The sequence below is a fragment of the Tyto alba genome, unplaced genomic scaffold, assembly GCF_018691265.1.
Source record: "Tyto alba isolate M040663 unplaced genomic scaffold, T.alba_DEE_v4.0 Super-Scaffold_22, whole genome shotgun sequence".
Lineage (NCBI taxonomy): Eukaryota > Metazoa > Chordata > Aves > Strigiformes > Tytonidae > Tyto > Tyto alba.
This window is the reverse complement of record NW_024881296.1, coordinates 28,778,593-28,806,052: the sequence shown is the minus strand read 5'-3', so window position 1 is coordinate 28,806,052 and position 27,460 is coordinate 28,778,593. Positions and strand designations below refer to the sequence as shown.

General features: G+C 40.7%; 1 protein-coding gene across 1 annotated transcript; it reads left to right on the top strand.

The window, feature by feature from the left end:
• LOC104362857 (vacuolar protein 8) lies at positions 1-27,460 on the top strand. Its single transcript, XM_009969224.3, has 14 exons — positions 1-433; positions 3,489-3,608; positions 4,556-4,675; positions 5,819-5,938; positions 12,115-12,237; positions 13,270-13,352; positions 14,586-14,711; positions 15,514-15,559; positions 16,693-16,826; positions 20,379-20,507; positions 22,594-22,708; positions 23,631-23,765; positions 25,009-25,134; positions 25,963-27,460. Exons 1-14 carry the CDS (start codon positions 208-210, stop codon positions 26,082-26,084), a joined length of 1,725 nt encoding a protein of 574 aa, XP_009967526.3. The 5' UTR covers positions 1-207; the 3' UTR covers positions 26,085-27,460.

Here is a 27,460-nt window from a genome sequence, read left to right as displayed (position 1 = left end):
GGTCTGCAGAAACTAGCCTTGTTGTGCAATGCAGCTTTTTGGATACAGAAGCTTGTCTGCTTTGCAGCAGCAGCACATGGTGTAGTGTTAACATCTGTAAGACATCCCGAGGCAGCACGTTAGTGCAAAAAGTGGACAAGTTGAGAAGAAACATCTCTTTCAGTCTCCTTCCTTTTCCTCTTGCTTTGTGCTGCTGTTGGAACAAGAATGGGTCAACTGTGTGGACGATGCATGCAGCTGCTGCGGGACTTCGTGGCTTTTGTTCGGAGAATGTCTTCGGACTTGATGGAGGGCATCAAGGAATGCTTAACTCTGATAAGCAAATGCCCCTGCTTAAAACAAAACAACTCTAAAGCCAGACAGCTGTACAAGCCCATCCTGCAGCCTCATGAGAGGGTAACAGCACAGGAGTTTCTGCAGCATATTGAAACAGGTAAGAGCACTTGGGTTTTTTTCCTAAAAGGTTGTGAAAGAACAAGGAGGTTGATCTCGTGGGTTGAAAACAGATTGCTGGCTGAACTGCATTGACATGGTGTGGAGGAGTTTGGTGATGTTGTAGAAAAGGCCAGAGCTACAGAGCATCTTCTCGTACGGGATGGCAGGGGCTCAGGTGGTGTTAACAGTTGGATCTAGGTAGAAAAGGTCAGTCACTTTCCAGCTCTGCCACCAGTGGTAATACATAATGCTTGCAAATATGTTTTATAAAAGTAATTAAAGTTAATTTTTTGAAGTAAGTCACTGAGGTCACAAAGCTGGAAACTGGCTTTACCAATGCTGGATGCTACGTGAGTGCATAGCTGTGAGCAGGCAAATCACAGTGTGCTCCTGGCTGAGTTGTGCACATCCATATTGGCTGGCTGCAGAACACCTGGACTTGTACTGGGGTTGTCTGCATGGGGAAGGTGAAAGTCACCCTGGGACAAGCACCACTGGGCTCCCAGGATTCCGAGCAACTGGTCCGCCTAAGTGCTTTTGTACAAACATTTTAGACACAAGGCTTGAACACAGTCATGGGATTCTGCTTGAATCAAAGTAGACCGGTAACTCTTCATGTATCTCCTCTGCTTTACAGGCCACCTGCCTAATTCCTCTGTTTATCTACTTGTGATATCCTCTCTACCCTGTTGTAGGATACAACTATGTCACTAGGAAAACTTCTTTTATTTCATTCCTGCAGTCATGGATTATCATCTGGATGAATGTGTTTTGTCTGTTGTCCAACCTAAAAACATTCCTTGTCTCAAGCTTAGGCAGGGGCCATTGCTTGTTTCAGTTTTCTTTGTCTCACAGCTTATTTGGTATATTGCTTTAAGCTTAACAACCTTGGGCTAAAGCTACTACTAAAAATTGCACAGCCTTCTACTTTCATTTGTATGAAGAGTGTGGAACACAAACTACTATTTCTTTACTTGACTTTTTGGGGACATAAAAGCATCGTGTGAGGGGGACCAGGAGAGTAATTTTTTCCTTGATGTGGCACAGTTAATGCTGTTTAAAATGATCAGTCATGGAACAACCTTTGAAATAATTGCTGTGACGCTAGTTGTCGGGAACATGCGTGTGTGAGCCTCAGCTATGTATTAGCTGGTGTCATTACACTATGAATGTGGGGGGGTTCTCTGCTGCTGATATGGTTCACTAATTGTTGATCATTAAGCATTGGCTAAATCCTGAAGTCCATATCCAGAATAGGATCAGATCTTTCATCTTGATGTACAGTGGGGATCTTCCAGGGCTGAACTTGTTCTTCCAAAGGCTAGCATGCTCCTCCTGACTGTGTAAGAGACTTTCTTGGCAATATCCCAGTTCAGCTGGTGGATCAGGTCCAACAAAGGGGTAGTCTGGAAAAAATGGTGAGGCTAGAATGGCCCTTTGCAGTACCCACTGCAATACCCACCCTTTCTGAGATGGGTCTTCAAAAGGCCAGTCTGTCTTGGATCCTTAAGCTTCTGTGACAGCAGTACACAGATGACAACGTGTGCTCTCAGGGAGGTCCCAATGTCTGTGATAGGATGTACACAGCACCCAAAAGGAAGAACCAGAGTTAATCCTTGGAGTGGCCAAATCCTGCTGCCAAGACAGATGGAGTCAGGGGAGCCTCACAGAGAGAACCAAGACACATCCCTCCTACCTTAGCTCTTACCTGTGTATTTTATTCCAGGATGGAGCAACACAATCCTCAGTCTTAGACAAATGATAGTAAGCAGGGATCCAACATCTGGGCAATTTGGGTGCAAGGAGAGACTTCATGGTTGATTATCATAGTCAGCTGTTGGCTAGGGCAGCAAATGATTGATATTATAAGCAGGTGAAGATTTTGAGTGGCTTCTGCTTTATCAGTCCCAAACAAAAACACACAGATATGTGGGAGATTCAGATAGTCAGTGTTTAAGGAACAGAATTAAGCCACATTAAGAGATTTCTGGTTTTTCTTGCAAACACTGGTTAGTCCTTCTCTTTTTGTGTGTTGTTAATAATTAAACAAAATTGATCTTTATATGGAGCAGTTTTGTGAAGCCCACTTACCTAAGCCCAAAGGTAGGAGTTTGCTACTCTTGACATGTCAGCACCTTCTGATGGCTTGAAATACTGAGTTTTGCACTGAGGAATAAAAGCTCACACCCCTCACATCCCTTGCATCTCTTTATTCCATGGAAGGTAAAGTAGCTAGGTCTTGTTCATGGAGATATTTCAGTCTTTAATGCACTGCTTTAATCTATTGTCTGGAAATATATCTTGTGTGCTCCACCAGTCAATTTATATTACATTTCCTTTTCAACACTTTATACTATTGAGCATTGGTTCAGATAGCCTTCTTTTTTTTCCTGTCTGCTGCTCCATTCCACACATTAGAAGTACATTATACAGTGACTTACAGAAGTCATGCATGACTGCTGTTGCTTGATGTCTGTTGCTGAACATCTGGTTTATTCATAGGGGAATTATCATACTCAAGAACAGGTAGAATCATGCTAGAAATTTGAGCCTGAGGCAAGCCCATTTGCAATCCATGTTGCTATTCCCTGAAATTGTTTATTGTAATGCCCAGGACAAGAAACACAATGAACTTAAAATGTAGTAAATTAGAAATATGTACTCTTTCTATAGCTCATAACTAAGAACACCACATTCGGTAGATGTATTATAACAAAGATCTTATGTGATTCAGGAAAATATAAAGATTTTTATGGAGAACAGGAACACCTGCATTTATATTGGATAGCATAAAAGTGTCTAAAGGTTATAATTTATCTTGCTTTCAATCACTAGCTTTGTGAGCTTCACAAAAGGTGTTGCAGAGGACAGGTTATTCCAGATTTATTTATTGCCTCTCCTCATGGAAACATGAATAAGAATAGTTGGGCTCTATGAAGTTGTTGCAGTACAAAAATCCTTAGATGTTTGGTTGGCTGTAAATTTTAGTTTCTTTTAGTAAACTAATCCTTTTCAGGTGTAATGGAGTCTGTGCTGTCACTGTACATCTTCAGGTTTTGAAATGTCACCACTTGGAAAGGACCCTCTGGAAGCCTTGAGGACCTTAGCCTATTCAGAAAACCCAGGTTTACAGCAGTCTGCTGCCCTCTATTACTTGCATATGAGTCAGCACAGTAAGTTATCTCAGTGCATTTGAAAATTTTCACATTATTATAAACAAAAGTAGTATTTCCAATTGTGAAACTCCCTTTGATTCATTAATCAAAGTTCTTTTTTTCTTTCATACTATGTTGTTTGCTAAGGAAAATGGAAATTCAGCCATTGCCATGTGGGCAGAGTCATTCTGGGTTTTGCTATGAGACACCTCTCATGATTATAAAAGACTGTAATTTATGTAATAGTAATACTTCCGTAAAACTCAGCAGAACCCAAAGTAGCTAGATTTGGTGTATACTGAATCTCCTGAGAGCAATACAGTCAAAGTATGGTGGAAGAAAATAGACATAGTGATCATTTAAGGTTTTATATTCTATAATTTTTGGAAGAGTACAAAGCTCTAGAGGCCAGACTGCAGTGGAAATTTATGAAGGAAACATTCTTCTTTGTCCCAACTACTCTGTAGGAGCACTTGGCTCCTGAGTAATTTGTAAATGGTTAGAAGTCAGCCTAGATATGCCGGATAAAATTCCAGCAAGAGTTTGGGTCCTACAAAAAGGTAGAAATACCAGCAACAAGCAGGTTGTATTTATTTATTTGTTTATTTGCTTGTTTTAAATTTACTTTGAGGAGCCTATTATGGCGCTTGGCTCTGTAGCTTTATCTCATGTATTTTTCGCTGGATAAAAAGTGCAGATAACGACAACACATGGACCTGCTCTGAGGCGGAATGACTTGTTTGGTAGTGATGCATATTGCTTCTCTTTCCATAATGTTTTTGAAGTTTTTGATTATTCAAAACCTTTTCAGGAAACTTGCCCTGTTTTTCTAGTAGCAATGGAATTTAAATGAAGGAATACCACTTAGACTATGTATGGTAGCAACTGAGGCTTAAGACCAACAAGTGAAAAATGCGACTGCGGTGAACAACGAGACTCCTGAATAATTCCTCTCGTTCCTGCAGTGAACATCCCCCTGCCTGTGGAGCATCTGGAACCCTTCTATGCCTTACTGCGGTCTGCTGACCTGGAGGTGCAGCAGATGTCTTCCTTGTCCCTTGTCAACTTCTTGCTGGAAGGACATGGTGAGTAATTAACAACACCTCTATCTTTAGGTGAAAAAGTATCTCTTCAGCCAGACTCAGAAGGAGGGCACATCCACACACATGCAAATTCCGTTTTTGTGTTCCTGATAGCACAGGTATGAGTCTGTTTCTGCCTGCAAGCCACATAGATTCTGATGGCACCAGGATGTATCAAATCCCTCCAGCTAGATTATATCATGTGGCAAGAGATCTCGGATCTGTGTTCAAAGGCTGATAAATTCCCAGACGAGTGTGGGAACAGCTATACTATTCTCACTCTTGGATCAAAAGCCCATTTACCCTTTCAAGCAACAGATAGAGCTCTTAGAAGTAAACTCTGTTTATGAGACAGTGCTTGCTTTCTTGTTGTTTATTAACGGGACATTGATCTTAAATTGCTTCCAGATTAAAAATAAATAAATAAATAAATAAATAAATAAAATGCTTAACAGAATTCACTTTCTTCTGTAGCTAATAGGGCAAATGCAATTGAGATAAGATCCAAGAGCTGCAAATTAAAAGCTTCCCAATAAAGTTTATGCTGATAGGCAGGGCATGAACACCCCACACCTTGTCAATGGAGTCTTTGTTGCATCTACTACTGCACTCCCTGGTACCTGGACCACAACAGCTATTCCATCACACTGTCCCATAACAGCAGAAGACAGGGCCAGTCTTCAATGAAGCTAGCTTTTTTCTTTTATTTTTTTAAGGATCTTGCTGCAAATAATATCATGTCACTATTTACAAGTAAAAAAATAATCTTTAAAGTGTAAACTTAAAAAAAAAAAAAAAAAAAAAAAAGGATGTGGGGGTGCTGAGTAAATTGTGAACCTATTGGAAAGCCGCAGTTCCCCTTTCCAAAATGAATCTTATGTCTGAGAACGGAATTGCTAGCAAAAATATTCGGGACCTTCTGAACTAGAACCTCTGAACATCTCTCACACTCTCATGAGTCGAAGAGGAATCAAGCAAACCAAGCAACAGACTGCGAGTTCCTGTCAGGCTCTTTCCAGCTTAGGTCTATTTTGTATAAACATAATATAGACTCCCAAAGCAGTCAAAGGAAAATGCATTATTTGCACAAAGGCATTAACTGTTTATTTTTCTGTTTCTCCATTTTTTTCTTGAATTTATGAATAGTTGACAAAGAATTAGTTGTCCAGATGGGTTTACTTGAGCCAATTCTGGATCTACTTGAGTCAGAGGATCCCACTGTCCAGTGTAATTCCTGTGCCTGCACCATGACTTTGGCTGTTTTAGGTAAGTGTGCTGTTCTTTCCCTTTATCCTCTGCAGTGAATTTATTCAGCTCTTGCTTTGTATTTCAAGGTGAAACAACCTATTTGCAATTGGTCTAAGAGTCGTAAGATGCAGCAGCAGCAAGTTTTGGTATTCCGACATCATAAATTCCACCTCTTGAGATTCCAGTTAAGATCTTTTTCTCAGTGTTCCTGACCTTCATTCTCTTATGATTACAAACCTTTTTCTGATTTCCAAGCTAAATATATTCATGACCAGCTTATCTTAATTAGTGTCTACATTGGCTTTTGCTTCAGTGGTTCTGCCTCTCTGATGTCGATGCTGATGAGGCTCCTTCATTTTACTAGATTGAAAAAGCCAAGCTCATTCAAGACTCCTCTTGTAAGTGAGGCTCTCCATTCATCTTCAGATCCCTTCTGGGTGTAAATGATATGTTCCAGAAATGGAACATAGCAATTGCATCTGCTGTTTTGTGATACCACAGACCTCAGGCGTTACAGTCCGGAGATGTACATAAATGCTGCAGGAGTTCCATTTTGAATTAATCTTTTCTGAAAGATAGGTCACCAGAAATGTGCAGTATTTCAGCTCAGGTCCCACCTGTGTCTTTTATTGTGGCATCCAGGGAAATATGTTTTGTTGTACATCTCATCATAACACGTGGGTTCTTTGTGATAGCATCATGGTGATATTGTCATCATACAGCTGACTTCATCAGTCTTTCTACTGCTGTTTCCAGCAGACACCAATTAATTAAGGGTCTGCAACAAATGTTTGAAAATGTAAGTCCCTGCATTTTATACCATAAGGTTTCACTCTGTTTCTGTTGCTTCAGTCTTCTAACTTGTTGGTTATTTGTAAAATATTTCAGTCCTCCACTGCATTTACAGTGCTGCACTCACACGTTTGTATTAACTTTGTGGCTCAAAACCAACTGGCTACAGACCAGTCTTTGTGGAATTCCACTTGTAGTCTCCTTCCGGGTAGTCATTCCCATTCAGCAAAACTTGCTGCCATCATGCACAACTTGAATTTGTCACTAACTTCTCTTGCTTAATTATGGATATTTCACATCATGATATAGATATTTTCCTGGCATCTAGACAGATAACCTTTTTTTTGGTGACTGTGGTTGAGCTTATCAAGTCAGTCCGGCTTATTCTACCTTTTGCAAACTGTGCAATTCTACTGTACAAATTGTGAACATGCCTGTATAAAAGCCGTGAATAACTTTTATTTCCCTTCCTGTAGTGTTTATTCCATCAGCTTCCCTCTCCAGCGTGGGAAGTTGCAATCAATTCTCCCAGAAGGCTGAGAGAAGCATGGTAAAAGTGTTACTTTCTCATATAAGTATTTATGTTGCAAAGGGAGAGTGGATAAGCAGGATCCAACTACAGGAAAGTGCTGATTTGTATTTTATCCCATCTTTTTTTTTTTTATTTGCAGGTTTTAAAACACTTTTCCATTTGAAACTTATCTTTAAGCATTGCATATTATCATGGTCAGGTTAAGAAACCTGTGTACTACATGACTTTGTGTGGAATGCAGATTGCCTCATTTTAATGTCTAAATTAGGCATGGCATCATTAAAATTTTAGGTACCTGGCACTAGAATGACTTTCTTTGTGTATTGTCAGTGAAGTTATGCCTCCGAAGGTCTACACAGAGATACCCCTTCAACTGTTTTAAGCAGCCCTAAGGGTGTTCCTTAATCCTGAAGGCACTCTTCCCCTTCTAGATGTCTCTGTCTTTAACCGAGAGTATAGGGAACCCTAAGCCTCTCTAGATCCAATCCACTTTCATTCTCTGTTGAGGGTGGTCACCTAATGCCTTTGCACACTCTTTTAACTGCTAGTGTACTTCTGAGCACAAATAGTTTAAGCACCCAAAAAGCTTTCCAAGTAGATAGGAAGGCATCTGCTGGACATAGAGGTAGGCAGTCCTGCAAGGCTAGGTTGCTGCCTGGAATTTAATCAGTGTTGAGGATCTCTGTCCCAGTTAAACTAGGACTTAGATGGACTGGATCCATTTATTTCTTTTTCAGACTATATTTAGCTACCACAGCAATGAGACTAAAGCAAGAGGCAATTCTCTAGAGTTTATTTTAATTTTAACTCAGAGACTTGAATAAAGAGTCTGCTTGAGAAAAGTATTCTGTTTGGTCATGTCCTTCAGGTAAGCTATTTGTGCTTCCAAGTGGTTTAAAAAAGATAAATATGGAAGCATAACCAAGTTAGGAAGATCCTTACATAGCTTTAAGGTGACTAAAACTCTGAATCCAAGAATGGTAATATGTCTTAATTTTGCTGCAATGAACATGCAAGACTGTGTACAGAGTGAAGCTGTTTAGCAATGTGACTGCAAGTTACACGTAAGCTGGCTTGTATGGTACTTATCTGCTGCAACAAGTAGCCAAAAATAAAAACAGCAAACACAAACCCCTTTAGAGGAAACAGATTTGAAGGTCAGTTTGTTCCAACACCAGCATTTATCCACACAGCAGAAGGACATGTGCACATTTGCAATTATCTGCAGCTTTTCACTCTGTGAAAGTAATCAGTTCTGGGATAAGAACTCTTCTGAGTACATAGGAACAGGACTAAATGTTCACAGCAAGGGTTTAGGGACATCTGAACATCTACATTAAGCTAAACAAGGATGCATGGATTGTAGAGCACATTCACAGTTGTATTGGCAGGAGAATTTTCAAGCACGCAAACGACAGAGTGGAAAAAAAGGATTTATAAATGCCGGTTTCCAGGTGAGTTATTCAAACCAAGCTGGAATAGATGCTGTTGATTTCCCCGCTGTAGAGTAGCATCTGAATACGTGGTTCCCTTCCAAAAGCACTCGAAGGGGTGTCAGTGGTTGCAGTGGAGGGACTGTGTCACTTAGATAAACAGGTCGTCCAGGAGAGAAACATAATCTAGCCTGCCACATCTCTTATAGAGATGATAGTACAGGTACACATATTGGTGAGATAGATTTCTCCACCCATTCTGTCTTAAATTGACAAAACAGATAGTGTTCAACCACATTATGTGACCAAAACTAGAATGAGAATGGAGAGAAGGATAAGGGAAAATTACATATGTAAAAATAAATCCAGCAAACCCACAACAATGGGCACTAGCAAAGACTGCAGAGAAGAACTTGTCAGCTAGTGAATGACCCAAGTAAAAAGAAAAAAAAAAAATTGTTTTGGTCATAGAGGTTTCCATCATGTGGGTACCTGTTGTGGTTTCTCCACTCTCATGATGAGATCAGGCCTTCCAGTCCTTCCCAGGCAGGAGTGGAGTGCTTGGGTCTCCACGTGCCACTTCCCTCCAAAACAGGCTGCAAGAGCTTATCCTGCTGCTGTAGGCTTCAGGTGTTGACCACTATTCTCTTAGCCCTCAGGCAGAAAAAATGTTTGAGCTGTCATGGATCTGAAGCCATTCCAAATCAAGCCGGTTGTGTTTCTTTAAAAAAGAAAAAGCTTTGAAGCACCCAATGCCTCATATTCTGTCCTGCCCAGTGCTTCCTTCAGAAAATCTTCAGACTGGAATCACACCCCTGAGAAGCTCTCTCATAGGATTGAGGATGCCCCTTCCCTGCCCTAGAAGGGAAAGTGGAAGAAAGAATTTGTCCAAGTTTTTTCCAAATGTTTGTAATCCCTTTGCCCAAATGTGAGCTTCTCTTACACATTCACAAACGTTCATGGAGTGCGTTGTGTGAAAGAATGAAGTGGCAATATCTGAATTCTCAATCTTTCTACTTCTCTTCTTTACTGAACTAATTAAGAGTTGACATCACACCAGACTAGGTTACATCAGTTGGAGCTTGTTGTGGTTTAACCCCAGCCAGCAACTAAGCACCACACAGCCGCTCGCTCACACCTCCCCCACTCTCAGGGCGATGGGGACAAGAATCATAGAAAAAAAAAAAGTAAAACTCATGGGTTGACACAAGAAAAGTTTAATAACTAAAATAAAATATTGTTATTATAACAATATAATAATAATGAAAAGAAATATTACTTTTTAAAAGAGAGGGGGGAAAAAAAAAAAAAAACAAAACAGAAAAGACAAGTGATGCACAACGCAATTGCTTACCACCCGCTGACCGAGGCCCGAGCAGTGACCTGCCCCCCCTGCCCCGGCCAGCTCCCCCCAGTTCACACACTGAGCATGATGTCTGTGCTGTGCAACAGCCCTTTGGCTAGCTGGGGTCAGCTGCCCTGGCCACGCTCCCTCCCAGCTTCTTGTGCACCTGCTCACTGGCAGAGCATGGGATGCTGAAAAATCCTTAACTTTGGGATAAGCACTACTTAGCAACAATTAAAACATCAGTGTGTTATCATTATTCTCACACTAAATCCAAAACACAGCACTGTACCAGCTACTGGGAAGAAAATTAACTTGATCCCAGCTGAAACCAGGACGGAGCTGCACAAAAGAATTTCTGCTTCCACTAAGGGAAACAAAAGAAAAATATGCAGGCAGATTAGGTTGGAGAAAGGTTTGTCTGCAAAATTGACCAGAATGTTTCACCAGAATAATAGCTTCCCATGTGTAAAAGCTATTTTTAAATACATGACTCTTCCCAGAACAATTATTTTGCTCATTTTTTTTTTTTCCAGAAAAAAAGGTATTTCCTTGAGTATAAAATATTCATATGAAGGCAGAAAAGGACTTGTCCTGGAATACTAAAATGATACTGGCCAAACTCTACTTGAATGAATATCCTGGATTATCTGTGGGTATCAGTTCCCCAGTATAGATAGGATCCAGGTACAGAAGTAAAGTCTTTGTTCTCCTAACTCTCTAAGTTATTTAGCACCTGAAGAGTTGATCTCATCCAAATATCTTCATATTTCTTGCTTTCTTCTTACTCATGTTTCTTGAGACTGGCCATTGTTTAAACTGTCTATAAATGTACATAAATGAACTCAACTAATACTCCTGTGGTCTTTGGTAGCAGTTTGGCTCACTTAAATGATGGAAGATGTAGACTAGGGCCTTTGCTTTTTCCTTTTGTAAAACAATCTGCAGAATACTGTGGTATTAAGAAAATTCTTCACTGGTCTACTTCGCATTTAAATCTCATCAACTTCAAAGAACACTACTGCCAACACCTTATTTTTTCAAAATTATGACACAAGAATGTTTATAAGATACAAATACAGATAATGTATAGAGATAAATAAGACAGTAAATGGGAGAGGACCGTAGCTGTCTCAGCGTGGCAGCAGGTTATTTGTTGCAAATGTTTTGATGGCCTCATGGTAGAGGGGTAGGGAAGAGCATAATGGAAGGATTCTCTTCTATATGGCCCAGCTGAGGCTACTGACAGGAAGTCCAAAACAAAAGGAGTAGAACTAAAAGCAATTTTTTTTTTTTTAAATTGCATTATATTTCATAGCATAGTATAACTTTACTGTATGTAGTATACTTACATACACAGTCTATAAATATGTTATATTGTATTTTATATTATATAGTTAATTTTATAGCATTATTTAAGTATTATAGGCTTTTTTTTTCCCCAGTTTTTAATTCAAGAGTCTGAAGGGACTCTGCAGATCTTGTCTGAATGCTCCATATACGGTAGGATGTTGAATACAACTGTACAACTTAATACATGGCCATGTAAGAAAGTGTCACCACTTCAGAGAAGTGTTGTCTTCAAATTCCAGGAGTTAAGTCAAATTCTGTCTTTAGAAACTGCTGCATTGTAGCTATCAAAGGAGTGACACAGGCACATTTAAAGAGAGAAACTGGCTCTGAATATACCCTGCTAAATGAATTCAGTCTTACCTGCAGTTAATTATGTAGTTTTTAGTTGACACAGTGTGACTAGCTTGATCAGATATAGCAGGGGTACAAGGCAAGTATGACACTTTGCCAAGCTGTTTAAGGGGACTTACGGTCTTTTTATTTTAATCATCCCAGTCACAAAGCAAAAACATTGAACCAGCTGCGATCTATGGCTAATCCAGAAATCATCAGTTAGTTTCCTTCCCATTTTGCTCTTGGAATTTTTAACAGTTTCCTTTGAGCATGCAGCAAAATTCTGACATATACCAAAGAGTCAGAGAAGTGAACACCAAAGAAACCTAGTCCTGCTAGTTGTCCTTCTGCGTCACAGTAAGATGACAGTGTCTTCTTCCTTTTCCTCTCTGATCTTTTTCTGCAGAGTCCAACCGAGAGGCTATTGGTGCTGCTCGAGGAGTTACACCCCTACTGTCTCTTGCCAATTCCTCTGATCCTAGAGTCCAACAAAATGCAGTTGGTGCTATTCTCAACCTCACACAATCAGGTACTTTCACACTAATGGTTTATCTAAAATTGTTGCTCTCACTGATAGAAAAATAGTTCAAAAGGGTCAAGGCAAGAATAAAAGCATATGTGAACAACAAATTATTTCCTTTGCATATGGCATCCAGGTTGATACCATAGACTGATGATGTAAGTTTGGCCTCTCTTTAGGTAATACAGACTCCTTTTTTGCCTAATACCAAAATAGAAAGCCTTTATTTTCAACCCCTAGGGGCTAATGTACAAGCACTCAAATAACCAATCAAACAGGAAAAAAAAAAAAAATTTGTTGAAGAAATAACTTGGTCTAAAAAGTTAGGGGCGTATTTGGCGATACTTTGAAGCAATCTCAGAAACTTATTCAACAAGGTCAAGCTCTAGGAACGTTTGATTTGTATCCCTAACTTGATGTTGGAAGATGCAAAATGTAACTGTTATGGACCAGGCATTAAAGCCTCCTGGGATATCTGCCAACAGCTTCAGCAAAAGCAGTATTTGGTCCTCTGTAATAATATGTGCACTAATACATTAACTCTGAAACAGACCAGCATTAATCTCACCTATCTAGATTATACCATTATCCCACACAGCTAAATGATACAGTCACGACTAACGTCTCTTCTCTCTGTATGGTCGAAGGGAATGGTTGACAGTAACTTACACAGTTGGCTACTACACTTCTAGTATTATTCAAAAATTTTTAAAGAATTTATTTTTTAAACACAGAAATCCTGGTGAATATCGTAACCGAGGTTTTTCAGATTCTCCGAATAGTCTTTAGCATAAAACCAGCAAAGGCTTAGTCGATCAGACAGCCGGCTTTGTTATTTTGCTAAAATGTCTGCATACTGCTATATTGCACAAGCTCTAACTTAGATACTTTCCAGTCACTCTGATTGGCGTACATATAGACAACATCACCACTCTCTAGGATCCAATGATTGTGCGTATCCCTTTTGAATGGTGCCTCCAGATGAGACAGAGGGAAGGGAGAGACACACTAACAGCACTTTTTTTTTTTTTCAAATGGCAGAGAAGATCCAACAGGTCCTATGCAAGGAAGGAGCCCTACCAGTTCTTGCCTTGCTGCTGGAATCTCCTGACTCAGAAGTGCAGGTATGGCTCAAACAGGTTGGCTTTTTAAACACTAACAGTGTGACTGTAAGGAGAGTACAAACCACAGTATGTAGAAATGGAAAGGTGGAGAGGAGGGAAGGTTTCTTTTAGAGAAGTGGGAAACACGTGAGAGCATCTTGTTGAAACTCAGCTCAGTCAGCTAATATATATTCAAAACACTCAATATGTCTAACTCCACAGGAAAAAATTTATGATGCAGAAGTGCATCTGCCAGCACACACTAACACATGCACACAGTTTTTATGCAGTTACCTTCTTGTGTCTTTCAGATCATTGGACAAGTTGCAGACAGGCCTCTTCCTCTGGTTTCTTTTGCATCCTTATTTTGATCTTCCGCTCTAAGACATTTTACTAAGTGTCTTGAGAAGACATAACTTGCAAAGATTTTTTTTTTTTCCTTCTTGTAAATATCTGGGAAATTTTCCTATTTTATGCCTACCACAGACACCTCTTTGTGATTCTACACACTTAACAGAGAGCTGGTGTTAGTTCAAAAGTATGCTGATGAAAAACTATGAATCAGAGTTGTAAACCTTAAAATCCGCTAGTTCATTCAGTCAGTCCTCTGAGTAGTACAGGATTGTTTTCTCCATCTGTTTTGTTATCTCAGTTCAGATTTCTTTTGAGTGTCTGAAGGGATGGAACCTCTGGAATTGCTTTCTGCAAACTGTTTCAGTATTACCAGCTTTCTCTGAGATTCATCTTAACATTTCCTTCTCTGCTGTTCAACCTGTTTCTTATAATTATATCTCCCTAGTAATACATACTCATATATGTATATAATCCTCCCTAGCGTTAATGTTTAAATCATTTGAAAATGGTCTCTTGGCATGCTAGGGCAATGACTACCTCCAGCTTGAGTAAATCAAGGTAAACATATAATAGAGCAGATGCAGATGACCTAACTTAGGTGCCAGCAGCAGTGTCATTGCAGCAGCACAGTACATTCCCAGATACCCGGGGTCCTAATGGACCCGTACAACATTCAGTGCCACAGCATGACTGGTGGTGTAGCTATAGCAGATTGCATCACTTTTCCTGGAAGAAGCCCACTTAGGCTGTTATCACATCTACCCACTAAAGTACCCTTAAGATGCTTGAGCTGATTTTCATCAACTCTAAATCTGAGCATTTCTCCGATTTATTTTTATGCTCTTTAACATGTCACCCCTGTGACCTCCTCTCTTTCTCTGTTTTCTTGATTCTTTGTAGTATTACAGCTGTGCTGCCCTAAGCAACATAGCAGCCAATGTTCAGCACCACGAAGCCATGCTGAAACCCAGCAACAGGTTCCTGCTGCAGACACTCATCTCTCTCCTCTCCTCTTCTGTGGACAAGGTAAAGCTGTAGCTTTGTCTTTGTGTAAAAGATTAGCACTAGAGTAGAGCTATGAACTCGGGCTTCCAGTTTCAGTCTTGCACAGTTCTGCTCATCTACTGGTCAGGTGCCTATGCAGCACATTTCCCATGAGAAAAGACACATATATTAGGAGATGTATAGGTTCTACACGGTCAATTTATGGACTACGATGGCCTGTACTCTTTACATTTGAAACTACATGCGTGAAATGTTCTGTCCAGGCTGTCAACTATCTTTGATCATTTTGTCTGCACTAGAAGGTATCTGGAGCATCTGTTTTGCTTTCTTCTTTTTTTTTTTTTTTTTTTTTTTTTCTTCGTTGAGTATATGGCTTCAAAGAATAAGGTCTTGAAAATTTTGCCTTGTTGGGAGCCATATCAAAGAAACTACAATAAGCCACAGCTTGGAATTTATAGGGCAGAACTTTAAATTCTGTGTAGGAGGGAGGTGAAAAAAAAGCAAAGCAAATAAGACAAACTTATTCCATTTTCCTATAACTTATCTGACATTCCAAAATAAATCAACATCTGAATCTCATTGGCTCTTCCTAATCGACAACAGGATGACTGATACTACAGGAGGTTGAAAAAAAATTTATCAAAACTGTGAAAAAAACCAGTCCCAAAATTTGTTCTCTGAAGATAATGTAATAGCTTGCTAGAGTTGTCATGTTTATTTTGCATTCAATAGGCAAAAAGATGCATTACTGAAACCTCTTTTTTTCCTCTCTCTTTTATTCCTTTTTTTTTTTTTTTTTTTCCCCTCTCTTTGGCACAAGCAGGTTTCAAGCCAGGCATGTGTTTGCCTAAGAAATTTGGCTACCAGTGGTAAGAAATATCTTGGAGATAAACAAACCACGCTATTTCCTTTTCTTTCTATCTGCCTTTCAGAGTGGGCAGAGTGGGCTGGGAACCTTGCATATTAAAAGCAAAGAGATACCCTCTCCTATGTTTTATTTGGATGTTAAGGGAAGAGGGAGGTACAGCGTATACATTAACTAAATCTGCCTCAGAGCTCCCAGGTACTGAGGGGAAGTATCTGGACAAAGTAAGAGACAGCAGAGGCCTTCTTGTGCACAGAGCCTTTGCAATTTAGTAAGTTTTTCTCCCTTCCATGTTGTCAAAGCATTAAACCAGACTAGGAAAGAATGTTTCCTGAAATTGCTGCTTGAGTGGGGAAGGCATGAATCTGTCCATCATTAAATATAATTTTCTCCCAAGCATTTGTCATCCTTTTAAATAACCCTACCTTATTAAATGCCCAAGGTCCATTTCTACAGCATGCTTGGGAGATGAAAGCAGAGGACTGACACGCTCAGTGCTAGAGCCTGGGGGCCAGGGTGGAGTTGTTAATCTAGAAAACATAGAGGTGGTTAATTTTCAAGCAATCATAATTATAGTGGAACTGGGAGTGTAGGCACTGCTGCGCTGCTCCTTGGTTGGGTTGAAAGCCCCTGGTCTGCTTGGCCTTTTAGGACTGTCGCTCCATCTGCTGGCTGCGCTGGTATTGCCTTTTAGTGCCCAAAAGCACTCGCTGAGGTGGCAGGGACAAGTGGATGGCTGCCTCTCCCCTTGGCTAACCATAACTCTGCGAGATAGGTGGTGCTTGGGGAAGTCTTTCTGTCGGTGCAGCAGAAGCTCCTACCTTCTTACTGGGCATTACGCCAATGAAGGACTCAAAAAATTCCCCTTATTTCTTCTTGCTGAGGTTCAGATACAAACTGAAGGGTGCCCAAACCTACGTTCTGCTCTCAAGCCTGTATTAATCCTTTGGCAAAAGGAGCCAGAACAAATGAGGGCTTATTTTTATAACCAAACATCCAGCATTGTCCCATCCCATGGAGGTGGGGAGGTCCCCTCTAATTTCATCAGTGAGGCACAGTTATATGCTTGAGTTGGGGCCCGAATGCCTCCTCGCGATGCCCTGAAGCTCCCTGAACTCGATCATTTTCCCAAACCAGCAGACATCCAGGCCGAGATGGTTGCTGAGGACGTCCTGCCCAAGCTGTGCTCCCTCCTGGCATCTGGCAGCGAGGACGTACGTCACGCCTCCATCGCTCTGCTCTGGATACTGTCCCAGCACCCGCACAACCAGGTAGGGGAGGTCATTTCCCAAGACCAGAGCGAAGAGAGTAGCTCTGGCCACCACCTGGGGTAACTCTCTGCTACGGCAAAGCTGCATAGGAAATGCATTTTGAGAATGACCAGTAGGCTCTGTGAGAATACCCAACCCTTCTCTCTCCCACCCAAAATAACGAGGTTTTGTCTGCTGCATCTGCACTGTCACTAACTACCCAATGAGACTATCTTGTGGTGAGTGGGATCCGGAGGAACCTGTAGTTAATCAGATTGTCTGTATGGGGATCAAAGGAAGGGTAGAGGGGGGGAGATGGGTGTCAGGTTCCTTGGATGTGTGGATACTGCCCCGCACTCCCTGCAGCTCCCTGTGGTCCCCTCAGTCTGCAGACCATCGGTCTCCAGATGGGTGTACAAGGGCAGGACACACACCTCGAACCATGAGAGACTGCAACCATGGGGGCAGCTGAGGAAGTTATTCCTTGGCTACAGAGCTTCCCCACACACTGAAAACCAGAGAAACTAATTTAGAGCATACATTTAAAGCGCATCAGTGCAAAAATGCATTACACTTCCCTATATAGACAGTTATTCAAAATTACATTTGCATAAATTTAGCATCTTTTGAATTAGGATCTAGACAGCAAGAGGGGCTAATACAATTTGAAATCCTATCCATCTTTAGCTAATTCACGAGGACTTTTCTGTGTGTCCTCATGACCTTAGTTACAGAACAGTTCTTTTGCCCATGTTCAGGGTAAACACCACCATTAACAGTGTAGAACTGTGCAAATACATTAAGAGGTCTGACTAGAAATAAACTACAGCAAATAAACAAAACAGACAATCCTACTGTACTTTCATCCACCTAAAACAGCAAAAGCAGTAAGCAGCAACTGACAAATTATTATTTTTAAATGTGCTTTTCCATTACAGTAATTAAAGACATCCTTAGAAACATGGATATGAAATGTTTTTGATAGGTGTCTTAAGCTAACAATAACCTTTTAAGAGAGTCAGAGTTTGGGCAGATAAAGCAAAAAAAAGTGAGAACCTTTCCTGCCACATTGCTTTAAGCAGTAGTGACAGTCTGAGTAACCACAGCTAGGCGTATGTGCTTCTTGAAGCTGAAGTACACTCAGTCTGATTTGAAATTTCCTCTGGGTATTGGAAGCCTGGTGCCTTACACCTCGGTCGCATGTACACAGCACAGTACGAACCAAATTGCACCTCCTCAAACTCCAGGACAAGATGGAGAAAAATTGGTAAGCTCAATGCCTGAAAAGCAGCAACTAGAGCACAGAGCTTTTCAAAGGCACTGTGCCTTCGCAGGTTTTATGCTGGCTGCATTAGCACCAAACATCCTTATTGCTTGTCAAACTGCCTCACACAATCAAAACACAATTTGCTCTCAACAAGCTTACAACTGAAACACATTAAGTTAGCTGGAGGCTATTTGCACAGTAAAAATGTTACTCAGTATGAGGCATTATGCTGGAACATTGTCCTCCCTTGCATTTGCACTTTTTGTTCTCCCAGCAAAGATTGCCTGAAACTCCTTTCCTCACTGATCCTGAAATGTGTCTACCAGTGCTTCAAACCCCCAGCTACAAAGGGCACAGCGCAGTGTCAGTGGGAACAAAGGCACTGGGAGCTCAGCCTTGTTACAGCAGCAGCGAAACAGCCTGTCCTTCGTGGGGGAAAAGGGTCAGCAGCAGGAGGCTGGAAAGCAAAGCATCACCCTCGAGGGTTTATTCTCCAGTGAGAAGTATCTACATCTCAGAATTTGTTTTAGTGAGCAAACACGGCTGTCCCTGACTGCTGAATGTTACTGCTTTGTGCAAGCGAGCCCTGGGCACTCTGAGAAGAGGCTGACCTCTCCTTACTCATATTCTGCCTCCCCACCTCCATGCCTTTCCTGGCCTGTTTTTCAAGCCTTTTCAAGGTTTCTTTCTCTAACTCAGGCTGAATTCTCTGTGAGTGAAAGAGGGACTTCTCCATGGGAACAGCTGTCAGTAAACAAACCACCGAACAAAGCTAACCTTTACAACCAAGTCAAGTGATGCTTGAATTATTACAAATACTACCCAGGATACAATAGGGCAGAATTCATCTGCCCTTTTGTTACCATGAAGCAAACACCCGGGAATGCTTCACTAGAGCTCCTCTCCCTGTTTAAACCCCTTTTTAGTGATCCCCCAGCCAGGCTGTTGACAGTGATTCCCAGCAAACGCTGGAAAACTTCCCTCTTGCAGGGGAAATTTTATTCAGATCTCCCAAGGACAGCCTAACCCTGAAATAGTAAAGAGTCAGGCTTTGTGAGAAAACAGCTTTTTAAATCCTATTCCTTTGAGCAAAGACCTGGGAAGTCAGGGTGACAGGGGTCTGTCTACTCCAGATGATGCCACTGACTTTCCACTCCAGGTACAAAAATAACTTTGTGAGTGCAGCATTGCAATTGTAAGCACAGTTGCTGCTGGAATGCTTTTCCTTGTTTTTTTTTTTTTTTTTTTTTTTTTTTTTTTTTTTTTTTTTTAAAAACTGGGGAGAAGTTAGATCAATATCCATCTGAACCACCCAATCCATTTTGACTCAGAATTTTCTTGTGATTCCCTCGTGCTGTGCAGAATTAATCCAGAAAACAAAATCTGGATCCCAGCCATATGCCAACAAAAAAAAGAGGTTCAGCAAAATTTAAAGTACTATCTCTTGCTAATGTAGGTCCTAAATAAACAGAAGAACTTAGTAGGGAAGACATCACATATTAGAAAATTAATTTATAGTCCATAGAAAATTTCCTCTTCTGAGGCTGTAGCAAATCAAATAAGGGTACCATAGCTGATGGGATTATGTAGAAAAGGGGACACTTGGTGAAAAAGCACAGAAAACAGTCATCAACGGTAATTTAATTGGATTATCTAAAATTATATTATTTCTGCCTTTGAAGAGAAAGAAAAATAAAACCAGAGAAAACTTACAGCCATATCTGCATATAGGATTCTTTAAATGCCCTGAGTTTAGGCATAGCACTGCCCTTTTCATGTTTTGGTTTGGGATTGCTGGTTGTGACAGTGCTTAAAATAAGTGAATGTAAGTGAAGATGTCAGTTGATACTAAAAGAAAATAAAATATACTTTTGCAATTTAAGCTAAGTAAAAGAAAGATGCAAGTTTAATTTTTAACGACATTTGTCTTTCAACACTGCTTCAGTTACCCTGGCATTTCACAGGTTTCAGAATTATGCAGTTTTTCTCAGCTATGTAGGACTGATGATTTGTTTTCTATTGAACACTCATGCTGATGTGTCTCAATTTCTAAGTAGCACAAATAATATAGTTCATTACTAACGAACATAAGAACTTCATAAAGAACTCAAATTTGTAAAATCTGTGCCAGTTAGTAGACCATATTTTGGGAGAAAAAGCACAGGACCCAGCCACTACGCCATTGGTTTAAATGAGCTAAGTAATGCTCTTCTTTCAGAGCTAAGATCTATCGACCTGTAGTTTGCTGCAAAGTTGCATTGTGTTGCTATACTGGATGTCATTGAGATTCTGGTTGGTCTTCTCAGGACACTCTGGCATGTGCTGAGCTACTACAGAGCCTGGGCATGCTACTGTCAGCGCATAAAACAGACCCTGTGATTGTTGGCCATACTGCTTGTATCATCAAAAACCTGAGCCTTTCCAAAAACAGACAGGTGGGTACACAATATTTTTCACTGATCTACACCCTGGGAGGTTGCAGTTATGTTTGTATCAAATCAGCATTACCCACAGAAAGATTTTTTTTTTTTTTTTTAAATGAGACATACACCAAGGATACTCTACACAAAACTGTGTGTATGAGTAAAAGGACCTGATATGCCATAATGAAAGGGGTATTTTTCATATTTTTCCAATACAATACAAAAATACTAACAAAACCAAGAAACGTCTAATTTTTCCTATGAGCGTTGTGGTTACCTCATCAGAATGACTGCATCATAGGTATAAAACATACTTCTAACAAAGACATTTCATACTAATTAAAGGAACCATCCAGGAAAATCTGAGGTTTGTTATAACCTGAATCCGTATTTCCTAACTCTCACTCTTCATCTGCCCTTAGTTATCCACGTAGTGTTCAACACTGATCTAACTTCACTCCCAGTTTGTTAAATCCAACCCCAGCTAGTGATGCACGTTTTGCCTGTTTGGCAAGACAATAGTTGTGCCAAGATGCTATCAGATCTCTATTGCTGACTTTGCTTCTAGTGAAATCCATAGCCACAGATGCACTTCTTTTCTCCTTGCCTTTTAAAAGTACCTTAATCAAACAGTGCCACTAGCAACAATCAATACCGGGGGAAAAAACCAAATCCTTGTCTCTGCTTTTCCCTGCTTTCTAGTACACACTTTCTGAGACTCAGTTCCTTTTATTTTGCATTCCTTTGTTCATAATGCAATGACGACTAGTTCCAGAGATTTAAACTAGCGAAAAGGAAAACTATTTCCAATATTTTTTTTCACTTACACTAAGAATTATATGAATTTCTGATAATTGCAAAATCAATTTTTGCAGGGAAATGGATTCCCTCAAACTCGAGGCCTGCAGTAAGAGTAAAAATGGACCATCTTTTCAAAGTTCGCTTTTAAAAAAATGTATTTGTTTTAAATTCTGTGACTTTATCCTGTAATCAGCAGGGAGCTAGTTCACTTTCATAAAGCTTTATCATGTATAGAGTATTTAGCTCTCACTGCACAAGTGAATCCACAGATGTGAGTGGGAGCACCAGGTTTCCAAGAAAAAAACATCTCTAAACCACATAAAAGCCCTTGGCATAAGAGGAAAACAAAGTGTTGGTTTTATGCCAGCAGGACACAAACAGATTGTGGGATCTTAAAAGGCAGCAGTCTTGAATCCAGCTTTAACCTCTAAGCAACAAGTTGAAAAACTGCAATATAAGATGAACACACACAAAAAGATACTCCCTTTTGTTGATAGACACCTGAGCTCCCTTATGGAGGTGTAAGCAGCTTCCATTATTGGGACCTCCCAGAGAGCTGATGACTTTGTGATTCAACTTCACTAATAACCAGTCACCTCCAGGTGACTCATTCAGGACTCATTCCATGGTCTCGTGTGCTTTTAATCCAGGTCAGCACAGGCAAAGCCTCCTGTCTGTTTTCAACTCGGTCTCTAAATGTATATCCCAGTACAGAAACGCTGTCCAATACCACATTTGGCATAGCAGATTCAACCTAAAAGGTAAAGGATACACAGGAATGTTTAATTCATAAGATTCCTCTCCAGAAACAGAACTCACTTTTGCTAGTGAAAGGTCATCTCATATTTCTGCAGATCAGGGCATTTCAACACCACAAAGTTTTCAAAGCCCTGGAGGCAAATAAGAGAAACTGAAAGACTTCCACATTTCCCAGTGCTTTGCTCTGGAGCACTCAGTTTATTCACCTCTGCAGCAAGACTTGAACAAATGACAGCGTAATACTGACGTACAGCCTGGCACAGCAGCAATAGGTCGGGAAATTCTTTGAGCTCAGAGTGATCTGTGATCATGAGAACATCCCAGAGACAGAGCACGCTCTGGGAAACGCCTAAAATCAGGTCATCTCTGAACAACCCCAGGTGTTTGTCACCCAGCTGGGGTAGATCTGGGAGGAAACATTTCCATTACTGATGTTTTAGCCCTCAGTATTCCTAAGCATTATTCAGCACTTCTAAAGTCCTCGGGTACCACTAAAACCTAACGGAAGTGCTAAACAGGAATCTCTCTCTTGATGCAGAGAATCGTCGAGAGCCCATGTGTCGAAGGTCTCCTCCAGACCATGCTTTCTACCGACACTCAAGAAGACTCTCTTCATTATGTGACATCTTGCCTTGCTGAGCTAGCAAAGCAAGGTAGGGAAGCAACCCCACCATAAATGGCTTAATCTGAGAAGCGTACGTATCCTTTATTAATCCTAATAGTAGATGAAGTACAGGTGGACATATGGCCCAGTTCTCTCCCTTTAAATTCATGGGGAGTTTTGCCGCAAGCTTCAAGAGCAAGATCTGACTCACTGGCAGGACACATGGGCTCTGTTGTTTGCACTTTTCTCTTGGACTGCTTAAAATTTTTTTACTCAAAAGTCTTTCTGCTGAACTTCGTTGTTGTACATGGCCTGCCTACTGTTATTTGTAATGTCACCCAGTTTCTCTGGCTGCATTAATTTTACAATAGCAGAAACTAATATAAGAAGAAAAAAAGACCAAAATATGAAGTGGTTCTTTCTCTTTAAATTTTTTGCACATAGACTTTTTTAAGTGATCCCAAATTAGCGCCCATGGAATGTATAGCACTCCTCATGGCAGAGAGGATCAGTGTAAATTTTCCCAGCTGGCCCCAGCATCAGATACTGGCTGGCAAATGTTTCATCTCTTGTATCTGGTGTAATTGCCGTGCAACTGGTGACATGTCACATTTAATTTTGTAAGAGGTGCCCAGCAGCTGCTAGACAGACTGAGCCCACCAGGCAAGAGTGTATCTCATACATAAAGTGATTCATTCTTTCAGATCACAAAACCGACAAAATAAAAATCCACCAGGCTTCCTATGAATCAAACCCATGGCCCTACCTCACTGGGACCATAACCTCAGGACATGACCCTTTTTTACAACATAAACATACTTATTGCACAAGTTCAACATTTATTTTGCTTCTCCAGGTACATGAAGGATTTCCTCTTTAGGCAGTATGGTTTCTGGCAGACCTCTCATCTTCATTTCTTTGATGCTGGAGTTCCTGTTTACAGACTACCCTCTTACCTTTCTGTCTCCCAGAAGTAGCCACTTTACGCATGGTCCAATGGATGGATGAACCCCTGACAAAGTGCTTGGTGAGACTGGCTGGCCAACTGGAACATACTGAGCCATCCTTTCAAGCTGCCTCCATCATCCAGCACATGATAGGTCACGGTAACTGGCACACAGCATTACCTGTACTTTCAAAGAGACTGATGGCTGTCTGGAGTGAAATGAGCCTTTTCCCAAAGGAGTTAACTGTCAGGCACCAAACCACCTTTAATATTCCTATAGTATCCTCCATCTGGTCTTGACACATTTATTAGCATAAAAGCACCTACAGTCACACTTGAAATACACATAAACCAGTGCTTGAGTGCATGAGAAAGCCCAGGGATGGAAACAGATGATCGAGAAAGATCTGTTTCAGATGTTTGTTGCCTTCTTCAAACACCATCATTCTGCAGGGCTAGGCTGTAGCCAATTCTGACTTTAAAAACAACCTATATAGGGAAGTAGGGTAACATAGAAGACTCCTTACCAAGAGTAAGATGAGAAAGTTTCAGACAAGAGGCATTGTTGCATCTTTCTGTTTGACCCTCCTCCTCCTCAGTATATGCAATGTGATGGCATTCCCCACAGACAGAAGCAGAGGTCGAGGAGAGACTATTACAAGGGAACTGTTGTGTTCCAAAGTTTTAGATCAACTCAGCTCCCTGACCAGCAATAAGAAAGCATCTTACTGAACTAAATGCTGCTGTTGTAATTCTAAAATAGATTTGGAGGAGCAGTGAAGTGGCTTTTAAGAATGTAGCCTGTATTTTTTTTTAGTGAGAGAGAATGAAAAGAGCATTATTTTTACCTGCAGAAAACAAACAGCTTTATGCCCAACTCGTCCCATGCTGCTGAGCGCCTTTAAAACCTGGAAAAGAAGGGGGTCAGATGATTCTTGCCACGTTCATCTAGAAAAGCATGGTTAGATTTTAATCCTTAGATGTGAGAGAAACTGAAGTCCGTAACGAGTCTCCAATAATGGAAAATGCAAACCCATTTCAATCCTACCATCGAGGATTTGCATCAGAGCAGATTCTCAAGTAGCGAACATGTTCTGAGAGCACAATCTCTTTCTTGGATGGGTCGGCACGACAGGCTGATCAGTCCGTAAATCAGCACGCACCTCGCACAAGGACCAGCTCCCCAGCACAGCAGCCCACTCAGCATTTTATTTACCTGAGGGATTGGCGATACCATTAGAGGCTGTAGGACAGCAGCAAAGTCCTTTGCCATTCTCTGCAATAAAGTTGGTTGTAGCTGAAGGTAGACAAGTCATTAACAATCTTAAATGTTGTTACAAAATCAGCCTTCAAAGTGTTTTAAAGGCTCCTATTGATGCCCAGTGGTTCTCTCACTTATGCAGAAAAAATGAGGCTTTTGCTGAAGCATCACGTTGGAGAGATTCAGGACTACCTCAAGAACTTTCTCACCCACCAAGAGATCCGCTTTCAGCAGCTGGGCATCTCCACGCTCTGCAGACTGCGAGAAGGTACGTCCTCCCTGCCGGGCCAAGCCCGCGGGGCGCTGCCCGACGCTGCCAGCGGCAAACGGGCACTGGCTTCCTCTGGCGACTGGCTCTGCTCCCTCCAGCAAACAGAATAATCTCAAGGGTAGCTGTTACCTTAGCCATTTGTAAGTAACTACGAATATCTTACGATAAAGGCGGGGGCTTTTTTGTTTGTTTGCTTTAAAACTAAAGGCTTTCTGATCAGCAGGGAAACAGGATTTCAGGTACAGATATTTTTATCCAATGGAAGAATGTTTGCCACTAGACGCAGCCTAAAAGCTTTGCAAATATGAATTTATTTTATTTTGATGAAGCAAGTAAATGGCATGATTAGCTGGTATTAAAGCTGGGAAGTCGCACATCCTTTTCCTACTTTAAAATCTGTTCCTTGATTTTTTTTTTTTTCTGTTTTGATTAGTTTTTTTGGGGTTTGGGTAGAAGTTGAGTACAGATGAGAGTTATAATACAGCAATAAATGCATATAGCGTGTATCTTCATGTATGTAGAGCCAGAGCCAAGACCCTGCTACATATCTTGATATGCACCTGTTGCATAAGGCTGAATTTGGCAACTGAGCTTTAGACATCTGCTCAGAATTTAGCAGCAAACAATCTTGAATGGTCCTACGGATGGAAACTGAACTAGTATCTGCTTTGTGTGGTAGAGGAATATCAGTCTAACTTCTCTATACTTCACACTGTAATAAGAACCATCAACTGTATCTAACCTGAAATAGAAAGGTTTCAAAGCATCTGCATTAAGATACAGGGACAACCAGCAAGTTGCCTAACAGTTGTTTTTCCTCTTCAGATCCAGAATTTTCATTAGCATTCAGAAAAAGCCAAATGGCCAAACTCCTTGAGCGAGTCCGTCAACAAACAGAAGAAACTCAAGAGCTCCTTAGGGCAGCCATTTGCCACGATGACAGTTAACATTTAAGCCACGTGGCTTATGAAAACTTACCAGATCCAAGAGCCTGAACTTTCAGAGAAAACAATTCTTTTCTTTGGTTACTGTAGTTAAAGTTTTCCTGCTATTTGCAGTTTCATCATCCATCTCAAAAGAGATGTTCCAGTAACAAGAATCGGAGCAGGTCAAAAGGCAATCCCTTGAACACCTTGGCTGGCTGCTTAAGGGTGCTTGAGGACTCTGGCTGCATTCCTTCCGACGGTTTGGAGAACACCAGTTACGCTTGGCTAATCCTCCGGGGTTTGGTTTTCGTTCCTCACCACCCCCTCCAAAAAAACAGCGCTGTATTCATGAGGTTTTATTCATGTAACAGGCTGATTCTATGGAAGAGGCATCTCTCAAGTACGCATTCATCTTTATTCTACTTCTGTTCCATGTCCCTTATTTCAGGAAACACTCCAGGGACTTGACTTTTGAAAATAACTCAATTAACACATAGTATATAAAAGTAAAAAATTACTAAGAGGTTACTACAGGAAGTAACTGCTGAGGGACAACTCAGAGAAATTGCAACAAATTTGTAAGAAACAGTGGGGCAAGCCTTAGGCCTGATCCTTGTGTACACTGTAGGCACCACAGTCCAGCAGAAAAGCAAAGGCACATTGACAGAGGGAAGTGGTGCACAGAGCATATTCAGAATAGAGCAACTACCATGAAAGATTTGGGTGAGAAGTGTTGGAATACAGAAATCTCCGTTCTGCAAATGGTAAATTATTTCCAAAGGTACTCACAACAGGGAAAAAGTGAACAAATCTGGAAAAATTAGGAATCGATCTTATATTTTGATATTGATATTTCATTTTAAAAGCAGTTAAAGAGCAAAAAAAAAAGAAGTAGTGGTATGTTTAAATTCAACTACTTTTCTTACATGTGTACAGGATACTGAACAACCACCCCTTTCCTCTCCTCCAGAGGGAAAATCTGTCTCACAGACCTTTTAAGCCAATCAGAACAGTATTTTTCAGGAAAAAATTGTAGCACAGAGCCTTGAAATTATGGGTTACTAGTTTTTTAATATGGGTTTTAATTTGTAAGAGAATAGTAATCTAATAATCATCATCTGTTAGTAATCCAGTTCCACCTTTGATCAATACACTTGGTTTTAAATACAAGAATCTGGCTGGAGCTTCATGTTGAACTGGCTGGAATACTGAAATTTTGGAACCGTTCTTCTGGAAAGACATCTGCGCGCAGGTAGCACGGTTTCTTATGAAAACATTTCTGAAGAGTTTCCTGTCTTTTGAGGTGCTTCTGACCATGCTACAACTCTTGCATGCATGTAGAGCTTTAGAGCTGCTACTGGCTACAAACATGGAATAAAAGTGAGATTAAAACAATA

What these genes read in the sequence shown, in the direction of transcription:
- LOC104362857 (XM_009969224.3), top strand. Translation starts at nt 208, where the DNA reads ATGGGTCAACTGTGTGGACGATGCATGCAGCTGCTGCGGGACTTCGTG. An exon ending in GCCTTTCCAAAAACAGACAG is followed by an intron (nt 20,508 to 22,593) that starts GTGGGTACACAA and finishes CTCTTGATGCAG; the next exon opens with AGAATCGTCGAGAGCCCATG. An exon ending in TGCTGAGCTAGCAAAGCAAG is followed by an intron (nt 22,709 to 23,630) that starts GTAGGGAAGCAA and finishes TCTGTCTCCCAG; the next exon opens with AAGTAGCCACTTTACGCATG.